The sequence below is a fragment of the Hypanus sabinus genome, chromosome 25 (genome assembly GCF_030144855.1).
Source record: "Hypanus sabinus isolate sHypSab1 chromosome 25, sHypSab1.hap1, whole genome shotgun sequence".
NCBI lineage: Eukaryota > Metazoa > Chordata > Chondrichthyes > Myliobatiformes > Dasyatidae > Hypanus > Hypanus sabinus.
The window spans coordinates 49,022,842-49,042,222 of record NC_082730.1 but is presented as its reverse complement, the minus strand read 5'-3'; the positions used below and the strand labels follow the sequence as shown (position 1 = coordinate 49,042,222).

General features: G+C 43.5%; 1 protein-coding gene across 11 annotated transcripts in view; it reads right to left on the bottom strand.

The window, feature by feature from the left end:
• The window catches only part of LOC132381224 (ankyrin repeat and SAM domain-containing protein 1A-like), a 496,261-nt gene that overhangs the window by 291,174 nt on the left and 185,706 nt on the right, over positions 1 to 19,381 (bottom strand). For all 11 annotated transcript variants that reach the window (XM_059950560.1, XM_059950567.1, XM_059950559.1 and 8 more), the window contains 2 exons: positions 16,037 to 16,203; positions 10,800 to 10,926 (listed from right to left, as the gene is read on the bottom strand). In XM_059950560.1, the coding sequence (XP_059806543.1) occupies positions 10,800 to 10,926; positions 16,037 to 16,203 (294 nt within the window). The remainder of the gene's footprint in view (positions 1 to 10,799; positions 10,927 to 16,036; positions 16,204 to 19,381) is intronic.

The window sequence follows — 19,381 nt, the reverse complement described above, 5'->3', positions numbered from 1 at the left end:
AGTGGGGTACCTCGAAGTGTTAATTCGATGTTTGAATACAGTTAGAGCTATCGGTAAGGTCAAAATCACAGGCAGAAAGACTGGTAAAATGGGGGATTTAGGCTATGTGTTAGCGCGGATTGGTGCTGACGTCTCAGCAGTGGGACTGCCACTGTCTATTGGTGACCTCAGTGACGCGGGGCCATGGGGCGTCCACATGGTCACAGAGGAAAGGTTTGGTGGATTTGATGGCCAGCTGCTGGGGGCGGAGATTTTCGAGAGCGGGTCCTATCGTTTCTGAAGGATGAAGGAAGGGAGTGGTCAGATTTGTAAAATCTAATTGGTCCCCCTCTCCTACGGAAGGGGGAGGGTTCAGAGTTGGTGTCAGCCATTAACTCCCTGGTGAACAAGACAGCAGGTCCTCATCAGAAGTTAAGAACTTTCTCAGGGCGGACGGCTGCTGGGTGAGTGGCAGTGTTCTGAGGAAGAGAAGCGGCAGAGATTGGTTGACAGTTTGAGAGGAGTGGCAGCAGAGGTAGTAAAAGACATGAAAGGCAGCACCCCTTGGCTACCTGGAAGGAGTATCTAGAAGCATTGAAGGAGGCTTTTGGTCTGACGGGGGGCACGGTGGAGCTTTTAGGGGGGCTTTGGAGCCTACATCAGGAGAAAAGGGAAAAGCTTTCTGAGTATCTTTTCCGGGTAGAGCAAAGGATAAATCGTTTGAGACGGGGGGTGGGGGGGGTGGTCATTTCAGAGATGGATATAAATCAGATAAGGATAGACCAGGTAGCCCGGAGCATCCAGAGGCATGATGTCATTGCTATGAGTCTCCGGCAGTCCCATAGATCGCGGACCCCCCCATCCTTTTTTCAGTTGCTCAGAGAGGTGAGGGAGGAGAAGGACACCTTGGAGTCGGAAGAGGGCTCCGTCAGTACGGTGCAGTCGTCTGTGGTAGCCCCTTGTAGTGAAGTGACTGGGGCCAGCTCCAATCAGGAGATAGTGGGGGGGGGGGGGGGTCGCGGCAGGTGGGGTCCCTCCACGTGAAGGTTCTGGCAGAGAGGGCCCCTCCCTGAAGGGACAGATGGCACAGAGGCCGGGGGAGGTCGAGGTCCCACGAGACGAGGTGTGTGTTATAACTGTGGGAAAGAGAGGCACTTTTCAGGTGGGAATGTTACCAACCGGGAGCCTCTCGAGGGGAGACTCCACGGGTGTCCCAGCCGGGGGGGGGTCGGGAAACTTGGAGGAGACCCAATGAGGGAACAGTTTGGAGTTTCTGGGAAAATATTTTCCCAGCAATGTGCCATGGGACCCCCGAGAGGAGAAGACTCTATCCCAGAAGAACCCTGATCCAGCATGTCGATCCGGATAGAAGGAATAGATGCAAAAGCCATACTCGACACGGGGTCGCAGGTCACGCTATTGTACTGTTTGTTCTACGATCAGTATTTGTCTCATTTACCCTTGGTGCCCTTCAGTGCCCTGGAAATTTGGGGTATCAGTGCTGGTGATTACCCATACGATGGTTATTTGTCCATGAGGCTGGAGTTCCTCGAGGCTGAGGTGGGAGTGTCTGAGGCTCATGAGGCCTTGGTACTGGTTTGCCTGGACCCAGTTGCAGCTGGAGGTGTGCCAATTCTGGTGGGGACCAACACCCCTATTGTGTAGAGACGGCTGGGGGCCTGCAAGGAGAAGGCGGGTGAGGACGTTTTGGAGACCCTGTTGGTATACCCAGTGTTTCAAGCTGCCTTTAAGGAGGTGTGTGGTCGCACAGGGCGGGGCATGGCACTGGAAAGAGGAACTGTGTGCCCAGTCGAAGCCCAGGGTGGTACGACCCCGTGAAGTGGCGAGAGCGATCCCCAGATACTCCGGAGAGCCCGAGGGTGAAGCCATTTGAGTGGACACCCCGGAGGAATCTCGAGGGGGAATCGAGATTCCCAGCAGGAGTGCTGGTGAGACCCGAGCTGCAGAAGTTCTCGGTGGTACAGGCACACCAGGTGGTGGTGAACATCAGGAACACCATGCAACGGGAGGTCACTTTTAAACGAGGGATGCCCCTGGCACATTTGTTCCCGGTGACAGTGATGCATAGTTCCCCCGTGAGGCTCACTGAGAGAGGACCATTGGAAAACAGGGATAAGTTGACTGCTGGGATGTTTGACTTTGGGGCCTCGTCTGTGCAGGAGAATTGGAAGCGGAGGATGGTGGAGATATTGATGCTGAAAGATGTTTTCTCCCTAGACGAGTTTGATGTGGGCACTCGCCACACCATCCAGGTGACTGAGGACACCCCGTTTTGAGAAAGGTCGCGGCGACTGGCCCCTGCAGACGTGGAGGATGTGCGGCAGCATTTGAGTAAGTTGAAGGAAGCTGGGATAATTTCGGACTCCCGCAGCCCTTATGCGACCCCGATAGTCGTGGCCAGGAAGAAAAATGGGAAGATTCGTATGTGTGTGGACTATAGTACCCTGAATAGGCGCACCATCCCTGACCAGTATACGATCTCCAGGGTCGAAGACACGCTGGCCTGTCTGAGTGGGGTGAAGTGGTTCAGTGTGTTGGATTTGAGGAGTGGATATTACCAGATCCCGATGAGTGAGGCAGACAAGGAGAAGGCAGCCTTTATATGCCCTCTGGGATTTTACCAGTTCAAAAGGATGCCCCAGGGCATATTGGGGGCTCCTGTCACCTTCCAGAGGGTCAAGGAGAAGACCATGGGGGATATGAACCTGCTTGAAGTGCTGGTATATTTGGACGACCTGATAGTATTTGGATCCACCTTGGAAGAACACGAAGTGAGGCTAATGAAGGTGCTCAACCGGCTGAAAGATGAAGGGTTAAAACTCTCCCTGGACAAGTGCCAGTTTTGCCAGACGTCTGTTAGCTATGTTGGACATATTATCACGCGAAACGGAGTAGCTACAGACCCGAGTAAAATCGAAGCGGTGACCACCTGGCCGAGATCCCAGACTGTGTGTGACCTGCACTCATTCTTGGGGGTTCTATGGATACTACTGGAGATTTGTGAAGGGCTACGCCAAGATGAGCCATCCCTTGAAGCAGCTTCTGCCTGGCTACCCCCCTCTGCGTCAGAAAGGGAAAGGGAGGAGAGGATGGGAGGCTGGAGAATATTTGAACCCGGTAGAGCCCTTCTGACAGAGATGGGATGACCAATGTGAGGCAGCTTTTCAATCTCTGAAGGAGATGCTGACTCAGGCGCCAGTGCTGGCTTTTGCGGACCCCCGATTGCCCTACGTGCTACACACCGATGCCAGTTGGGAGGGGTTAGGGGCCGTCTTGTATCAGGATCAGGGCACTGGGCTGAGGCTGGTAGTGTTTGTCACCCTCCGAGAGGAACTACCCCACCCACAAGTTGGAGTTTCTGGCATTGAAATGGGTGGTGGTAGTTAAGCTGAGTGACTATCTCTACGGGTCCAAGTTTGAGGTGTGGACAGCCAACAACCCACTTACTTACATCCTGACCTCGGCGAAACTGGACGCCACCAGTCTGCACATGATTTTAGCCTGAAGTACCGGCTGGGGATCTGGAAAGTCAATGCAAATGCTCTGTCTCAACGGACGCATGAGGACCTGGAGGGGGACGAGGAGTGGGAGAGCGCTCCTGCCTCCGGGGTGAAGGTCATGTGTCAGTTTGCTATCACCGCGCAGGCTGAGGAGAAGGAGAGGCCAAACCATGCTGTGGACCCATCGGGGGCGTCCGACGATGCTCTACCCTAGTTTACTGTGACATGACTGCTCTGAAGACCCCGCAGCTGCCAGAGTTGGTCCTGGGGAAACTGCAGTTGTTCAGCCAGATGACCCTGGCATTGGCACTATTTGGGACGCAGTGGAGAAGGGGGACATGGCCTGGGTGGAGAAGACACAACATGGCTCAGTGTCTCTGTTACTGAGAGAGTGGCCTTGGTTGAGGTTGAAGAACTGAACATCACCCCCAGACCTCGGCAGCTGGTCCTGCCTGAGAAGTATCGGGAGGGTTGTGATGAAGTCACTGCATGATGACTCTGGGCACTTGGGAGTGGAGAAAACCTATGGGTTGCTCAAGGACTGGTTTAATTGGCCCCGAATGAGGTCAGAGGTCGATGAGTATTGCAAGTCCTGCTTATGTTGCATACGCCAGAAGATGCTGCCTGTGCAGGCTGCTCCGTTGTCACACTTGCAGACTGCGGGGCCTTTGGGTCTGGTCTGGCCATAAAACCCGATACCAGCAACACGGCGAATGTCTTAGTCATCATGGACCATTACACCAGGAATGCTCAAGCGTTCCCCAACAAGGATCAGAGGGTGATTAAGTATTTTGTGCATTATGGCCTTCCCAGGTAGATACATAGTGACCAGGGGCGGGACTTTGAGAGTAAGCTCATCTATGAGTTACTGGATATGCTGGGGATTGAGAAATCGAGGACCACCCCCTATCATCCGCGAGGCGACCCCCAGCCAGAGAGTTTTAACCGGACCCTGCTGGACATGTCGGGACTCCGGAGGTCAGCAAAAGGAGTCGATGGAGTCAACATATTGGACATCTGTTTCACTTTTACAACTGTACATGCAATGACGCTACTGGCTATCACTATTATCTGATGTTTGGGCGCGAGGCAAAGTTGCCCATTGACCTCTGTTTCGGGACTGCCGTGGGTGAAGTATCGCCAAAGCCCTATTTGAAGTACGTGGCTAATATGAAGGAGGAGCTGCAAAGGGCTTAAGAGTTGGCTGGGGAGGTGGCTGTCAAGCAGAATCGGGGAAATAAGAAGAGGTATGACCAGAAAGTGAAGTTCTCCCAACTCCTGCCGGGAGACCGAGTCCTCATAAGGAATCTGGGATGGCCTAGGAAGCACAAGCTGGCTGATCGTTAGTCGGGCACACCCTATGTGGTGGAGAGTCAGTTGCCCAACTTACCGGTCTTCCGAGTGCGGCCCGAGGATGGGACGGGGCCCATCAAGATTCTCCACTGGAATCATCTGTTGCCCCTGGGGCGAGATGTACAAGTAGAGTGGGAGCCCGAGGTGCTGGCTGCATCTTGTACCAGGACTTTGCATCCACGCAAGGTGGAGAAAGAGCCCACACCAGGAGAGGTGAGCCCGGGCCCAATCCCTGTGGGAAACTAACTCGGAGGAAGATGACTCAGATGATTGGTACATGCTGCCATTTACTGATGCCCCCATGGTGGAGGAGGAGACTCCTAGCCCTTCCTCCACTGGGTTAGAGGGGGTAAGGGGGGCTAGTGATGGGCTGTCGGGACTACCACAGGGCATTGGCGGGGAGGATGTGGAGCCCGAGCAAGAGATAGAGGGTTCCGAGGTGCAGAGGGTTTGGGTGACCGCTCACAGGAGGGTTTGCCTCATAGTTTCCATGAGTCTCCTGTAGTGTCCGAGATGGAGGAGCTAGAAGAGGGAGTGCACAGGTCTCAGAGAAGTAGGCGCCCCCCACCCCCAGATAAGTCGGCCTATGCAGCACCCGAGGAACAGGGTGTAATCTCCACTGTTTTGGGGAGTTATGTCATTGCTTTCTGCACTTGGGTTGGGCTTTGTGTTTTGCAGGAAGGGTTGGCCAATTATCCGAGCGTCATGAGGGCATGAATAAATTTGGTAGGGGGAGAATGTAGGACTCTCAGTCCCGGTAACAACTGTGTTAATTGTTCAGGCTAACAAAATGGCTTCTCTGTATTGTTATAATGAAATGGCTTCTCTGAGATGCTGTAATGGGTTTCTGTGTCCGGTATGTTTGGGTTATGACCACCAATAAGAGAGAAATAACCAATGGAGAATTGTTATGCCATCTTGTATGTGTAAGCTGAGCGGGAGTTCGCGTTCTTTTTCAGGAGGCGAGCGAGGAGGACAGGCGTGTGAGGAGCGGACAGCAGTTCCAGGGCGGCGGATACTAGATGTCAGCGGCTCAGACAGTGGCAGAAGGCTCGGAAGGTCATTGTCGATGGAACCGGAGGCGTGAGCTCCAACATAGTAAAATATTATGTGCACAAACTGATAAACTTACTTATTTGACACCTTTAGATTAGCTGTTTCTACTAACCCATCACTAAGAGATAACTATAAAGTTGTAATTATTTACTCGCTTTTGGGTGTATTGTCTGGTATTTGTATTGCGAGCGTGTAGTGGGGGGGCATTACTCTGTATTTACACTGAAGTATTGCAGTATTGGCGGGGCAATGGTGGCACGGAGGCTACATACATTCTAAGGAATAAAGTCTAACCTATTCTAATCTTCCACAGGTTCATTTTTGTCACTTGCTATCAACACATCTCTATAACCACTTATGATCTTCCTACACCTGGTCTGCTAGGTTAACCTCATGTCTTCCTTTAGCCATTCTGACAGCATTTTTTAAAGTGCATTAGCACCTCATTTGATCCTACCTGCCTATAACCAGCTATGCACCTTTATTTTTTCTTAACCAGGGCGGCAATATCTCTTGAAAACCAAGTTTCCCGACAACTTTTATCTTTACCTTTTATTCTGACAAGTAATATAAGCTTTGTACTCTCAAAATTGCACTTTTGAAGGCCTTCCACTCTCCAAGTACACCTTTGCCAAAAAACAGCCTGTCCCAGTCGTCACTTGCCAGATTATTTCTGATACCATCAAAATTGGCCTTTCTTCAATCTATAATCTCAACTCATGGACCAGACCTATCACTTTGCCTATTTATTTTGGAACATATGGCATTGTGGTCACTAGATGCAAATTGTTACCCTCCACAAACTTCTGTCACCTGACCTGTCTCATTCCCTAATAGCAGATCCAATAGTGCTGTTAACAAGTGTTTAAAGGAGCATTTTCACAAAAAAAAATACCATAAACCTTTATCTGCAAATTCATCAGCTATTTGATATTTACCTGGGATTCTGCCAAATATTTACTAAAATCTTAAATGTGTTTATGGGGACTTGTGGGAAAAAATAGAATGAAAGTCAGCCAATGAGCACTTCAAAGCTATTCCTTTCTGGTAAACCAGGATGTACTGCACTTCAACTCCTTTTAGCCAGCTTTGATGCACAGCCTCTGACGTCCCTAACAAATAAAGACTTGTCACTTTCAGTCTTTACTGTTTTCATTGGCCCTTTTGGACTTTCGATTCTAACTATCTTTTCTATCTAGAAGAGCTAAATTGGCTAATTCAAAATATTAAATTGACGCTTTTGAAATGCTAAAATTGTCCATCTCCTGAATCCATTTATTACCTGAAACATCTTTGCTAAAGAGTGTAGAGGGTGCTGAGGAGATTTACCAGGATACTGCCTGGATCACAGAATGTGTTTTATGACGAGTGTCTAAGCTTTTCTCTTCTGAGCTCCTCTAACCTCCAGTAAGATATGGCACAGTCAATTGCAGCAGCTTCTACAGGGTCAATCAAAGGTGATAATGTCATTTTAAAATGCATTTTTTTATGATTGCAGGACTATCATTATCAGTTCTTAATGTGCTGGACATTAAGAACTTAAAGTACTGCGGGTCTACCCCCATCAGCAAGTTGCCCATTAACAGAGGAAATGAAGAGGCTAGACTTGGTGCGTGAAGGAGCGGTACAGTTGAACAGCTGGTGATCATCTTAGTCACTTTTCTTGTGATTGCAAGATTCTGTTGGACATTGTAACAGGGAATACTTTTTGTCCAATTTGCTGGTATGTTGGCGAACTGCAGGGGAGGTCAGTGGGGGGAGCTACATCGTCTCAGTCATAGTGATGACTAGGCCTCAAGTCACTGTGTCACTTGTTTACAACTGCCCAGCAGAGAGGCGGAGGTGGAGTCAGAGCAGGGGCACTCCACTGGAGGTGGGATGGCGTGGAGTCCAAGCTGTAGTCGATGCTGCCCCCAAGTGTTCACTCAGCAGAAGACAAGCTATATTGTGTTCAACTGCCAGCTCCTGCAACATTCATGGACTGAAGGTCTTAGACTATATTTTTTGTGTGACTGCATTTTACTGATATCTTACATGTGCTTGCTACCTTACATGTGTGACTGTTGGTGCTGTGCTTCGCACCTTGGCCCTGGAATAACGCTGTTTCGTTTGGTTGAGTGACAACTAAACTTGAACTTGATGGGCTCATGTATGTGAAAATAATAAAGGGTTATGGGCTGCACAGAATGAAAGGACAAGATTGATAATGGAGTAGGTTTATATTAGTTAACACAATATCATAGGAAGAGGGGCACATACCTGTGCTGCTGTGTTTTATCACTCTCCTAACTGCAAATGCAGTATGCAATTATCATGTATGTGTGTCTGGTCAAGATTCTATACAACTGAAGCAGCACTGATTTCACCTTACATTTCATCTCCTGTGAGATAGGTGACTAAAATGCAGTACTTTCTGAATTTTGGCTCTTCCTTCTGCTTCAGATATTCATAATTTTGTTCAGTTTTCAGAAGTCTGTCAGATGATGCCCAATGAACATGTTTGACTAGTAGACAAACTTAATTGTTATATCTCTCTTCAACCATATATTTATGTACAGTGTTTGTTCCAGGAAAGTATCTGACAACTGTAACCCAGCGGTTAGTGCAACATTATCACAGCTTGGAGCGTTCCAGAGTTCAGGGTTCAATTCCAGTGCCACTCTGCACATCCTCCTCATGTAATGTGTGAGTTTTCTCCGGGTCCTCTGGTTTCTTCCCACAGTCCAAAGACATGCCAGTAGGTTAATTAGTCATTATAAATTGTCAACGGTTAGCATAGTGTTAAATCCAGGTTGCCAGGGGCGCTGGGGCGGCATGCAAGGACCTACTCTGCGTGTATCACTAAATAAAAAACTCTGAATGATAATTGACATTTGCATGCTGTCAGTATGTCAGAGGCAATTATCTGTCTGAACATTCTACACCTGTGCCTGCTCTGATTAATACATATTTTAAAAGAGATTGTTAAAGCAAATGCAACTGAAAGTAAGTTGCTTGAGTTTTGCAAGTAAATTCTGGGGTGGAGGGGATGAAGAAAAAAATGAGAGGTGACGTGGCACAGGTAAAGGGCTGAAGAAGGGGGGATTTGCTTGGAGAGGAGGTGGAACACGGGAAAAAGGAAAGGAGGAAAGTCACCAGAGGAAGGTGATTGGAAAGGGTAAGAAGGGAGTCAGAATGATGAATTGTAAAAGAAAGGGGAGTGTGGAGAAATTACTGAAAGTTAGAGAAATCGTTGTTTCCAGCTTCATACTTCACCCCCTCCCCCACCCATCATCCTCCTTCTCCTCACTTGATTTCACATATCACCTGCCAGCCTATACTCCTCCTTCCCCTTCATCCCAGCTTATTATTCTGCTTCTGCCTTGCAGTACCAATGAAGCGTCTCAACCCAAAACATCAACTGTTTATTCCTCTACAGATACTTCCTGACCAGCTGTGTTCCTCCAGCAGTTTTTGTGTATGTTGGACTGGATTTCCAACATCTGCAGAATCTCATTTAGAATATGAAAATGATCCCTGCTCATATTGTCTGCTGTGAGTACGTTGTCTATATAACCATATAACAATTACAGCACGGAAACAGGCCATCTCGGCCCTTCTAGTCCATGCCGAACGCTTACTCTCACCTAGTCCCACTGACCCGCACTCAGCCCATAACCCTCCATTCCTTTCCTGTCCATATACCTATCCAATTTTACTTTAAATGACAAAATTGAACCTGCCTCTACCACTTCTACTGGAAGCTCGTTCCACACAGCTAACACTCTCTGAGTAAATAAGTTCCCTCTCGTGTTACCCCTGCTCTTGTTTGAATCTCCCCTACTCTCAATGGAAAAAGCCTATCCACGTCAACTCTATCTATCCCCCTCATAATTTTAAATACCTCTATCAAGTCCCCCCCCCCTCAACCTTCTACGCTCCAAAGAATAAAGACCTAACTTATACAACCTTTCTCTGTAACTTAGCTGCTAAAACCTAGGTAACATTCTAGTAAGTCTCCTTTGTACTCTCTCTTATTTTGTTATAATTCCTATATTTCCTATAATTCAGTGACCAGAACTGTACACAACATTCCAAATTTGGCCTCACCAATGCCTTGTACAATTTTAACACTATATCCCAACTCCTATACTCAATGCTCTGATTTATAAAGGCCAGCATACTAAAAGTTTTCTTCACCATCCTATCCACATGAGATTCCACCTTCAGGAAACTATGCACCATTATTCCTAGATCACTCTGTTCTGCTGCATTCCTCAATGCCCTACCATTTACCATGTATGTCCTATTTTGATTAGTCCTACCAAAATGTAACACCTCACACTTAGCAGCATTAAACTCCATCTGCCATCTTTCAACCCACTCTTCTAACTGGCTTAAACCTCTCTGCAAGCTTTGAAAACCTACTTCATTATCCACGTCACCTATCTTAGTATCAACTGCATACTTACTAATCCAATTTACCACCCCATCATCCAGATCATTAATGTATATAACAAACAACGTTGGACCCAGTACAGATCCCTGAGGCACACCACTAGTCACCAGCCTCCAACCTGACAGTCATCCACCACTACTCTCTGGCATCTGCCATCCAGCCACTACTATCCAATCCATTTTACTACTTCAATATTAATACCTAATGATTGAACCTTCCTAACTAACCTTCCGTGTGGAACCTTGTCAAAGGCCTTACTGAAGTCCATATAGACAACATCCACTGCTTTACCCTCATCAATATTCCTAGTAATTCCCAGTCTAATTTTAATATATAATTATTTAACTTCACAAAAAATTGAAGAATGACCTTTTAAGAACAAATCAAGCTGCAGTATATCTGCCATTTAAATTGCCCAAGTTGATTTCAGAAATGACACATAAACACAGTACCTGTATTCTCTGCTTTATATTGGGAGTCGTCCAAATGGGTTAATTTCTTTGTTTCTGCAGTTAGTAAAAATTCATAGGGATTCTCATCCTCTTCAGGCTCTTCTTGTGTTTCCTTCACTTCCAAATCCTAAATGAAAACAAATCTTTCATATCAAGTGCTCATCTGCAGATCCTGAAAAATGTCTCGAGATACTACACACTAAAATACTCACTAATATGAAAATTAAAACATTTTTCCAGATCTTAAATCAAGATTCACATAACTCATTGCTTAATTTCCTCTCCCCAAAATTCACAAATTTGTTAGTCTGAGCATTCCATACCCATGCATGTGCAACCCCCTGGGTCGCCTCAGGCTCGCTCAGCGCGTTCTCCTTTAGGGGGAGCAGCTTTCGGCCCCGCCAAACTGGGTAATCAGCTGGTGTGGATGCTGTGTGATGTCCCCGGCTCGCCCAAAAACAGACAGTACACCATATGCGATTAAATGAGTACAATTTATAAAGGCTACTATAACTAAGTGATTAATAACGATACAGTATATATGAAGGAAAAAAATAAAGAAAAGGCGCCAAACTTATCAAAGTCCAAACCACTTCGTGCACAACCATTGGAGCTCAATTACTGAAGTCTTCTGGCCACCATTCGACCCCCTCTGAACTCCTCAACTCGCAGCTCAGGACCATCCGAAATGGTCTACCAAACACATCTATCTTCGTCTCCTCTCCTTGGGGTACCTCCTGGCCTCGGACCCCCCCTCCCTTGGGGTCCATTCCTCACCCAGTTTACAGCATCACGTCCTTTCTCTCTCACCCCCTCGCGCTGATCTCCCCAAAAGCCCGCCAACAATAGCTTACAGACTCAGAAGAAAGAGCAACATTAATCCCAATTGGTTTACAAAGGAATACAATTCTCGTTATCAGTAAATTTTAACCCAAACAAGCTTCCAGCACTCTCTCGCAACAAATTAGTATTCCTACTTTTAACAAAACAAAGAAGCCATTTTGATTACATACACAGTAACAAAGAAAAAGAAGAAATCCCCTTTACACATGAATTGATTAATGCATTTTAAAGGTGATTGTGAAAACAAATACAACTGAAAGTAAACTGGCCAGGTTTTGCACAGAAACTGTTACAAATGGATAAATCAATCAAGTAAACAGATACATTTTAGTACAGGATAATTCCCCATTTTATCTGTTTACTGATCACTACCAAAGAAAAAAAGACTACAAACAGAAAAGTCTCCTGCAGTCTTCGAATAATTTGGATTGAATGGAGTCTGATTTCAAAAGAGTAAAGGTAAAGAATGTAAAGTAGTAAATTGACAGCTATGGTTCAATGCTGAGAGAATTGTATGCTGACACATGAAACACAGCATTGCTAAATGTACTAGAATAAAAATGAATGAACACCATTGAGCCTGCATCGCAACAGCTATGAAAGGAACAAAGCTAAAGTAAATTCTCAGATTTTCAGTCTCTGAAAATGACTATTGAATTGATCCACATCCTCTTGCTCTGAAGCTTTCAGAAGATGTAATAACTACTCCAGCCTTGTGGGGTTTGTTAATTACACAAAGATTTCTAATGTCAAGGGTCAACCGAACATTCCATTTGGTATTCAGTATGCCGGGAAGACATTTTCTCACTTTAAAGTCAAACATGCAGACATTTCAAGGGCCACTCTTCCATGCTCAAATGTCCTGCTCTTCCAGGAAGAGCAGCAAGTGATAAATATGCAAACTCCACAATGGCAGCAGTCTAGCAACATGATACCCTGCAATGTATTGAATTATCCATAACATCTTCTTGGGTAACTGAGGTTCCCTGTGCATAGTTCAATAATACATTGTTCCTGGATCAAGCTACCACTTGGCGTCATTGTCCACTGTTCCTGCACACTAGTTTCAGATGCAAAAACCAAACTTGCTTGCCCTCCACAACCTTAAGTCGGTGCTTAGCTCTCAGCTCAACCCTGGGTAACCCATAGATGCCAACAGATGAGAGGGAAAAAAAATGAAGGGTTTTGTCTTCAAAAGTAAGTGAATTTGAAAGGGATGAAATGTCTGACAGAATCACTTGAGTCAAATAGAAATGAAGCAAAAATATTACTTCTAAGAAATAAAGCTGCAGTGCATAAACAAATACTTTCAAATAAGCCCATTGAACTGCTGTAAAACAATTCATCTTCTTTTGCCCTCCTAATCTGCTGGCAGAGAATCCCCATTAAATCCAAGGGGGTCTTTGATACTACACCAGGTCTGAAACAAGACTGGCAATTTCCTGCATAAAAAATGGAGACCCAATAGGATTGGATTCCACTGCCCAAGTCCACGTAAAGTCAAGCACTGGAGCAAACTGACAGATACAACATGTTAAATCATAGTTTCAAACTCCTTAGTTCAACAAGGATAATGCCACCTCAGACTCACCCTAACAGTTCCTGAGTTCAACAGATCCCTTCTAAATTCACAGCTTTCAAACAGAATTACTCCGAATTTTACAAATGCCTGGCCACTGCTGTAGCACACTGAGCTCTGAAATGATGCTCTTTAAGCCCAGTCAAAAAACTCCTGATGTGTTCTATATTGGGTATGTGCATGCAACCTATAAGAGTACAGTACCCTCTACTGGTGAGATCAGGTATACTGGCCAACTTCAATACTTGGCTCAACTTCTCTGCTCTACTTCTCGACCACTGGCACATCCCATGGGAGAATAGGTGGTCAGGTACACAATCAACTGACCATCTGCCTACATCTTACTCAACGGTTATGATGTACAGATGTCCAAGTCAGATAAATTGACAAGTGAAGAGAACAATGTGGATTAATACACATTTTTGAATTACACAAACTTTTAAAACTGAGAAATTGTTTCATACATGAAGTATTATTTTAAATAATATTTACCTGACAATCTTAGTGTTGATTTAAGACGTACAGAAATTAAACATTTAACTGCTGTAGGCTCATCTTGCAGTGTACATACTTGGAAATGTTCTAATAAATTCAGAATAATTTTAAACTGCTCAATTTTCTGTAGATTCAGCAACATGTAGGGCTGCACTTGGGAGTATTGTGTGCACTTCTAGGTATCCCATTTATAGGAAGGATGTGGAGGCTTTGGAAAGGCTGCCAAAATTTCACAGGGATTAAACAGCATTAGTTAAAAGGAGAGGTTCACAAACTTTTGATTACTTTCTCTGTGAAAGGCAATAATTTTCTCAGGTGTAATGGTCAAATACTGGAAGATGCAGCATTAAGATAAGAAGGGCTAAGTTTATAGGAGATTTATATTGCAAGTTTTTTTAAACGGAGAATTACGTGCCTAGTATGCACTGCCAGGGGAGATGGAGGAAACAGATAAAATGGCCATGTTGAAAAGGCATGTATGTTAACAGGCAGGGAATGGAAGGATATAGACCATGTGCAGGGAGATGTGTAGACTTGATAGGCCAAATCGTCTAATTCTGCTCTTATGTGCTCTGGTCTTAAATTCCCATGATAATCTTTATGGGCCAAATTTCTGTTCCCGTGCTGCACACCTGTACTACCCAATCCACTTAAAGACTCCCTCTTTACATCAATACTCCTGCAGCTCCTGCTATTTAGTAAGGACTATGCTTTTGCATTTGACCTTTGAAAATGCAACTCCTCACTATTTCAGATCCAGCTCCATCTGCCATTCTCTGCCCAATTTTCCAGCTAATCTCTATCCCATTGCATCCTTTAACAACACTTCTTGATATCCATAAATACAAAAAAAGAGGTCCCACAATGATCTTGCAGAACAGCATTGTTTATAATCCTTCAGTCAGGATAAAACAATCCTCTCGCACTATCCTGTATTCTATGAGCCAAGTTTGGATCCAATTCACCAAATCACCATGGATCCCATTCAACCTTTATCGTATGACCTGCGCAACAGGAGGGATCTTGTCAAATACTTTACTGAAGTCCACATAGAAAATGTCCATTACCCTCCTCTGAATTATCTTACCATTTCCTCAACAAAAACCTTAAATTTCTGAGTCCTCCTACTTATTGAAATACATGTTCCCTTTGAATTCAGACAAGTGTGGATATAGCTGGCTATGGCAGAAATTTTCAAGAAACTGATGGTGAGTCAGCCTCGATCTGCTGTAGCCCTTATGGTGAACATACTATTGGTTCAGTAGTACAAGGCGCTTGACCATTCAGCACAAAAAGAGATTTTGAATCAGAAGAGTTTAAAACTTAACCAAAGTTTAAAATGAGTCCTGACGAAGGGTCTCAGCCTGAAATGTCGATAGTGCTTCTTCCTATAGATGCTGCCTGGCCTGCTGTGTTCCACCAGCATTTTGTGTGTGTTGTTTGAATTTCCAGTATCTGCAGATTTCCTCATGTTTGCCAAAGTTTAAAAACTATTTTGAATCAGGAATGTTTAAAACCTAACCAAATATACACAGCACTTAATCGTATTAACTCCACAATTCAGTCTTAAAACCATGCTTCAATACACTGCTTGAATACATTGTTTAGGGGTGCCATTAAAGAGTGAAACAGTGTCTCAAAGGAAAGGATCCCTGCTCCTCTGTGAATACTTACACAGTTGGTGACATATAGTGACTCTTCTAATAATTTAAGACACCAGAGGTCAATGGCAATGTGGCTGGATTTTTTGCAGGATTTCAAAGAGTCAAGTTTAATAATAATCTTTTAAAGGATCAACATTATTGAGTATTTCCAACTGGAAAACTTATGACTATAAGCTTCTAATAAACATTGGGTACAACACAAAGCAATATAAAATGCTAATTACTGGCACTGTGTGCCTGCCTTGTGGCTAGAATGCCCTTAATACAGTTATCTGTTAATGGTAGGGTCCTGATATTTGACAGTAATATTTACACATCATGAAACAATTAAAATACAGATCTTAAAAACTGTATTTCAACAATAAATTGTTTGTTGTGATGCAACACTTTAAACCTTTAATAGAAAAGATTGTACTGTCAAGTCCAGTAGTCAGTATGAAACACACAGGGAAAATCTAACTATAAAATATCGGAAGTTGCACTGTATGAACAGCAATTTGCAATTACCCTGGAGCATTTTAAAGGATCATATTGAAAAGCAATGTCTGCATTTTCATTCTGGAAAATCATGGTATCACAGCACAGAGAAGTTGCTAGAACACTCAATCCTACTGCAGTGTAAAGTTACTTCAAAGCAGTTTTATTTTAATACTGACCTTTATTAATTCTTGACCTGAACTTGTTTCCACATCTGGAGCTTTCAAACTGTCCAGCCCTTCAATGGAGTGTGATGTTGCATTGCACAAGGCCTCGTATGGGCATTCCTCCTCTTGCGGGGCTTCAAATTCTGTAATAAGCTTGCATAATTCCAACTGTTCCTCACCTTCAAGATAGAAAGAGATGAGGGTGGCGGCAGGAGTTTTCAGTAACAAAAACAAATAAACTACAGCTGCAATAAAAAGTTTGTGAACACTTTGCAATTACCTGGCTCTCTGCATTATTTACTTATAAAATGTGGTCTGATCTACATCAAAGTCACAATAATAGACAAACACAATCTGCCTGAACTAATAACACACCAACAATTGTACTTCTTCTCATCAAGACTGAGTACACCATTTAAACAATCACAGACTAGGTTCAAAAAAGTATGGGAACCTCTGGGGTAATATCTTCTACAAGAGCTATTTGAAGTCAGGTGTTCCAATCAATGAGATAAGATTGGAGGTGTGGGTTGTAGAGATGCCCTGCCCTATATAAAAAAAGACACACAAAGTCAGGTTACTGACAGAGCCTGCTCTTCTCAAGAAAGATCTGTTTGTGCACCATGCCTTGGTCAAAACTTTCAGAAAACCTTATAAGAATTGTAGAAATGCATGATGCTGGAAAAGGCTACAAAGGCATCTCTAAAGACCCAACTGTGCATCAGTCCACACTAACAGAAATAGCCTATATATGAAGGAAATTCAGTACTGTTGCTATATTCCCCAGGAGTGGGAGACCTGCAAGGATCACACCAAGAGCACAAAGTGCAATGCTGAAAAAGGTGAAAAAGAACCCAAGAGTAACAGCAAATATCTGCAGAAATCTCCAGAACTTGCTAAAGTCTCTGTTTATATGTCCACTACAAGAAAAACACTGAACAAGATTGGTGTTCATGGAGGAAACCACTGCTCTTCAAAATAAACCTTGCTGCATATCTCAAGTTTGCAAAAGACCATCTAGATATTCCACAACACTTCTAGGACAATGTTCTGTGGACAGATAAGACAAAACTTGGACTTTTTGGCAGAAATGCACACCATGTTTAGAGAAAAATGGGCACTGCAAACCAACACCAAAACTTCATCACAACTGTGAAGCATGGTGGAAGGAGCTGCTTTGCTGGACAGCTTGCAATTGTCGAGGAAACAATGAATTCAAAATTGTACCTAGGCATTTTTACAGGAGAATGTCAGGGTAATGGTCATCACCTGAAGCTTAAAAAGTTGGACGATGCAACAATGCATCGATCCAAAATACACCAGTAAATCAACAACAGAATGGTTTAAAACGAAGAAAATTTGTGTTTTGGAATGGCCAAGTCAGAGGACAAACCTTAACCCAATTGAGATGCTGTGGCATGACCTGAAGAGGGCTGTTCATGCAAGGTATCACAGAAATACTGATGAACTGAAACTGTTGTGTATTGAGGAATGGTCTAAAATTCCTCGTCGCCATTGCACAAGTCTGATCAGCAGCTACAGGAAACGTTTGGTGGAGGTTATTGCTGCTAAAGGAGGTTTGACCAGTTATTAAATACAAGGGTTCACATACTTTTTACAGTCTGGACCGTGAATGATTAAACAATGTGTTCAATAAAGACATGAAAGTACAATTCTGTGTTATTAGTTTAGGTTGTGTTTGTCTGCTATTCTGCCTCAGATGAAGATCAGACCATATTTTATGAGTAATTAATGCAAAAAAAAACCCCAGGTAATTACAAACGGTTCACAAACTTAATCTTGCAATTATACATCTCCAGCCAATTTCAAGTGGGCCTTCAATGAATTGATTTTAAAAACACTATTCATAGAGATTATTATTTCTTATTCAAGAAAACAACTATGTTTTTCTACTACGTTTATATTCAAAATATGCAGAAATACATGCTGCATTTTTTCTTGATAAATTACTTAATCTTTTGTTCCGAGGTGTGCAAGTTCTTAGACATCCATACATTTTTCAATAATACCCAAAAAAATGCATTGCGTAAGTTTACAAATGCAATGCATACACCTGATCTGATCTGCAACATAAAGAATGCATCTCTGAAAGCTTGCATATTTAAACCCCTATACATGCTCTTGTTCTGTTTTGACTTTTGTAAATTGTCAGTCTTAGCTAGGTTCCCTACTAACTTTACAGTTAAGATAGAGTTACATTTCAGTTTATTTACTTATCTAATAGAATACACCTCATAAGGAGGAATTAGATCAAAGAGAACAGTAAAAAAAAACTACGTTAATTCTTGGCAAAAAAATAAGTACAATATAGTGAAGAGTAAATTGGGACCACTTGATACTCAACATGTTTTAGCTAGTCTTTAGATGTACTAACCTTGCAAATATTGCCACAAAACCATGACTCATGGGGATTTTGCTTTATAAGGAATTATACCTTTGGCATTATCAAAAGAAAAAAAAAATGACCCTATTCCTCAAGTACAAGTATCACATTTCAGGTGATAAGGTGTAATAATAATAATAATAATAATAATAATAATATGTACACTATACCTATACAACCACTCCCACCCTTAACCTCCTTCAATGAACATGTTTTCTTATATATCCCTTTGCATCTGCAGCTTTCTGGTTTCACTCCAATTATAAATTTAATAGGGAATATCACTAAACCTCTTAACGGTAAAGGGTTATTTGCAGTTACCCAGTGTTTTTATAGCAAAGACTGAAGGCTAATTTCTTCTTGCTTACTCTCCAAATCATAGACGGTATGTCAAATATATTATAACACCACAATTTCCTACACTTAACTCTTTGCGGTTCAGTTATATATTTAAGCACAAAGAGCACCAAAAGCAAAAAAAAAATTGGAACAGACATTCTTCTGTTCCAAATTAACTGGCTGTTTTTCCCGAACTAGTTATTTCTTCCAGTGTGGCTCAGAGCAGAAGGGTCCAATCCCAGAATCACTAATCATCAGAACTGACAACACTGCTTATAACGGTCTTTGATAAAGAAACAGTCAAAATTATTTGAGATCTATTTAACTCTAAAGAAAACTACAGTTACTCTCACTTATAAACAATAATAAACCACCAATTCAATTAAATCGAGTAAAATAAGCTCTGTTTGTCTTTCCTTCAGCAGTCAATTTCTTGTATTTGTTATAATTGAATCATTGCCATTCAGCCAGAATTAGACCACAACACCATATGATATAGGAGGAAAATTAAGCCATTTGGCCCATTGAGTCTGCTCCACCATTTCCTCATGGCTGATCCAATTTTCTTCTCATCTGCAATCTCCTGGCTTCTCCCTGTATCCCTTCATGCCCTG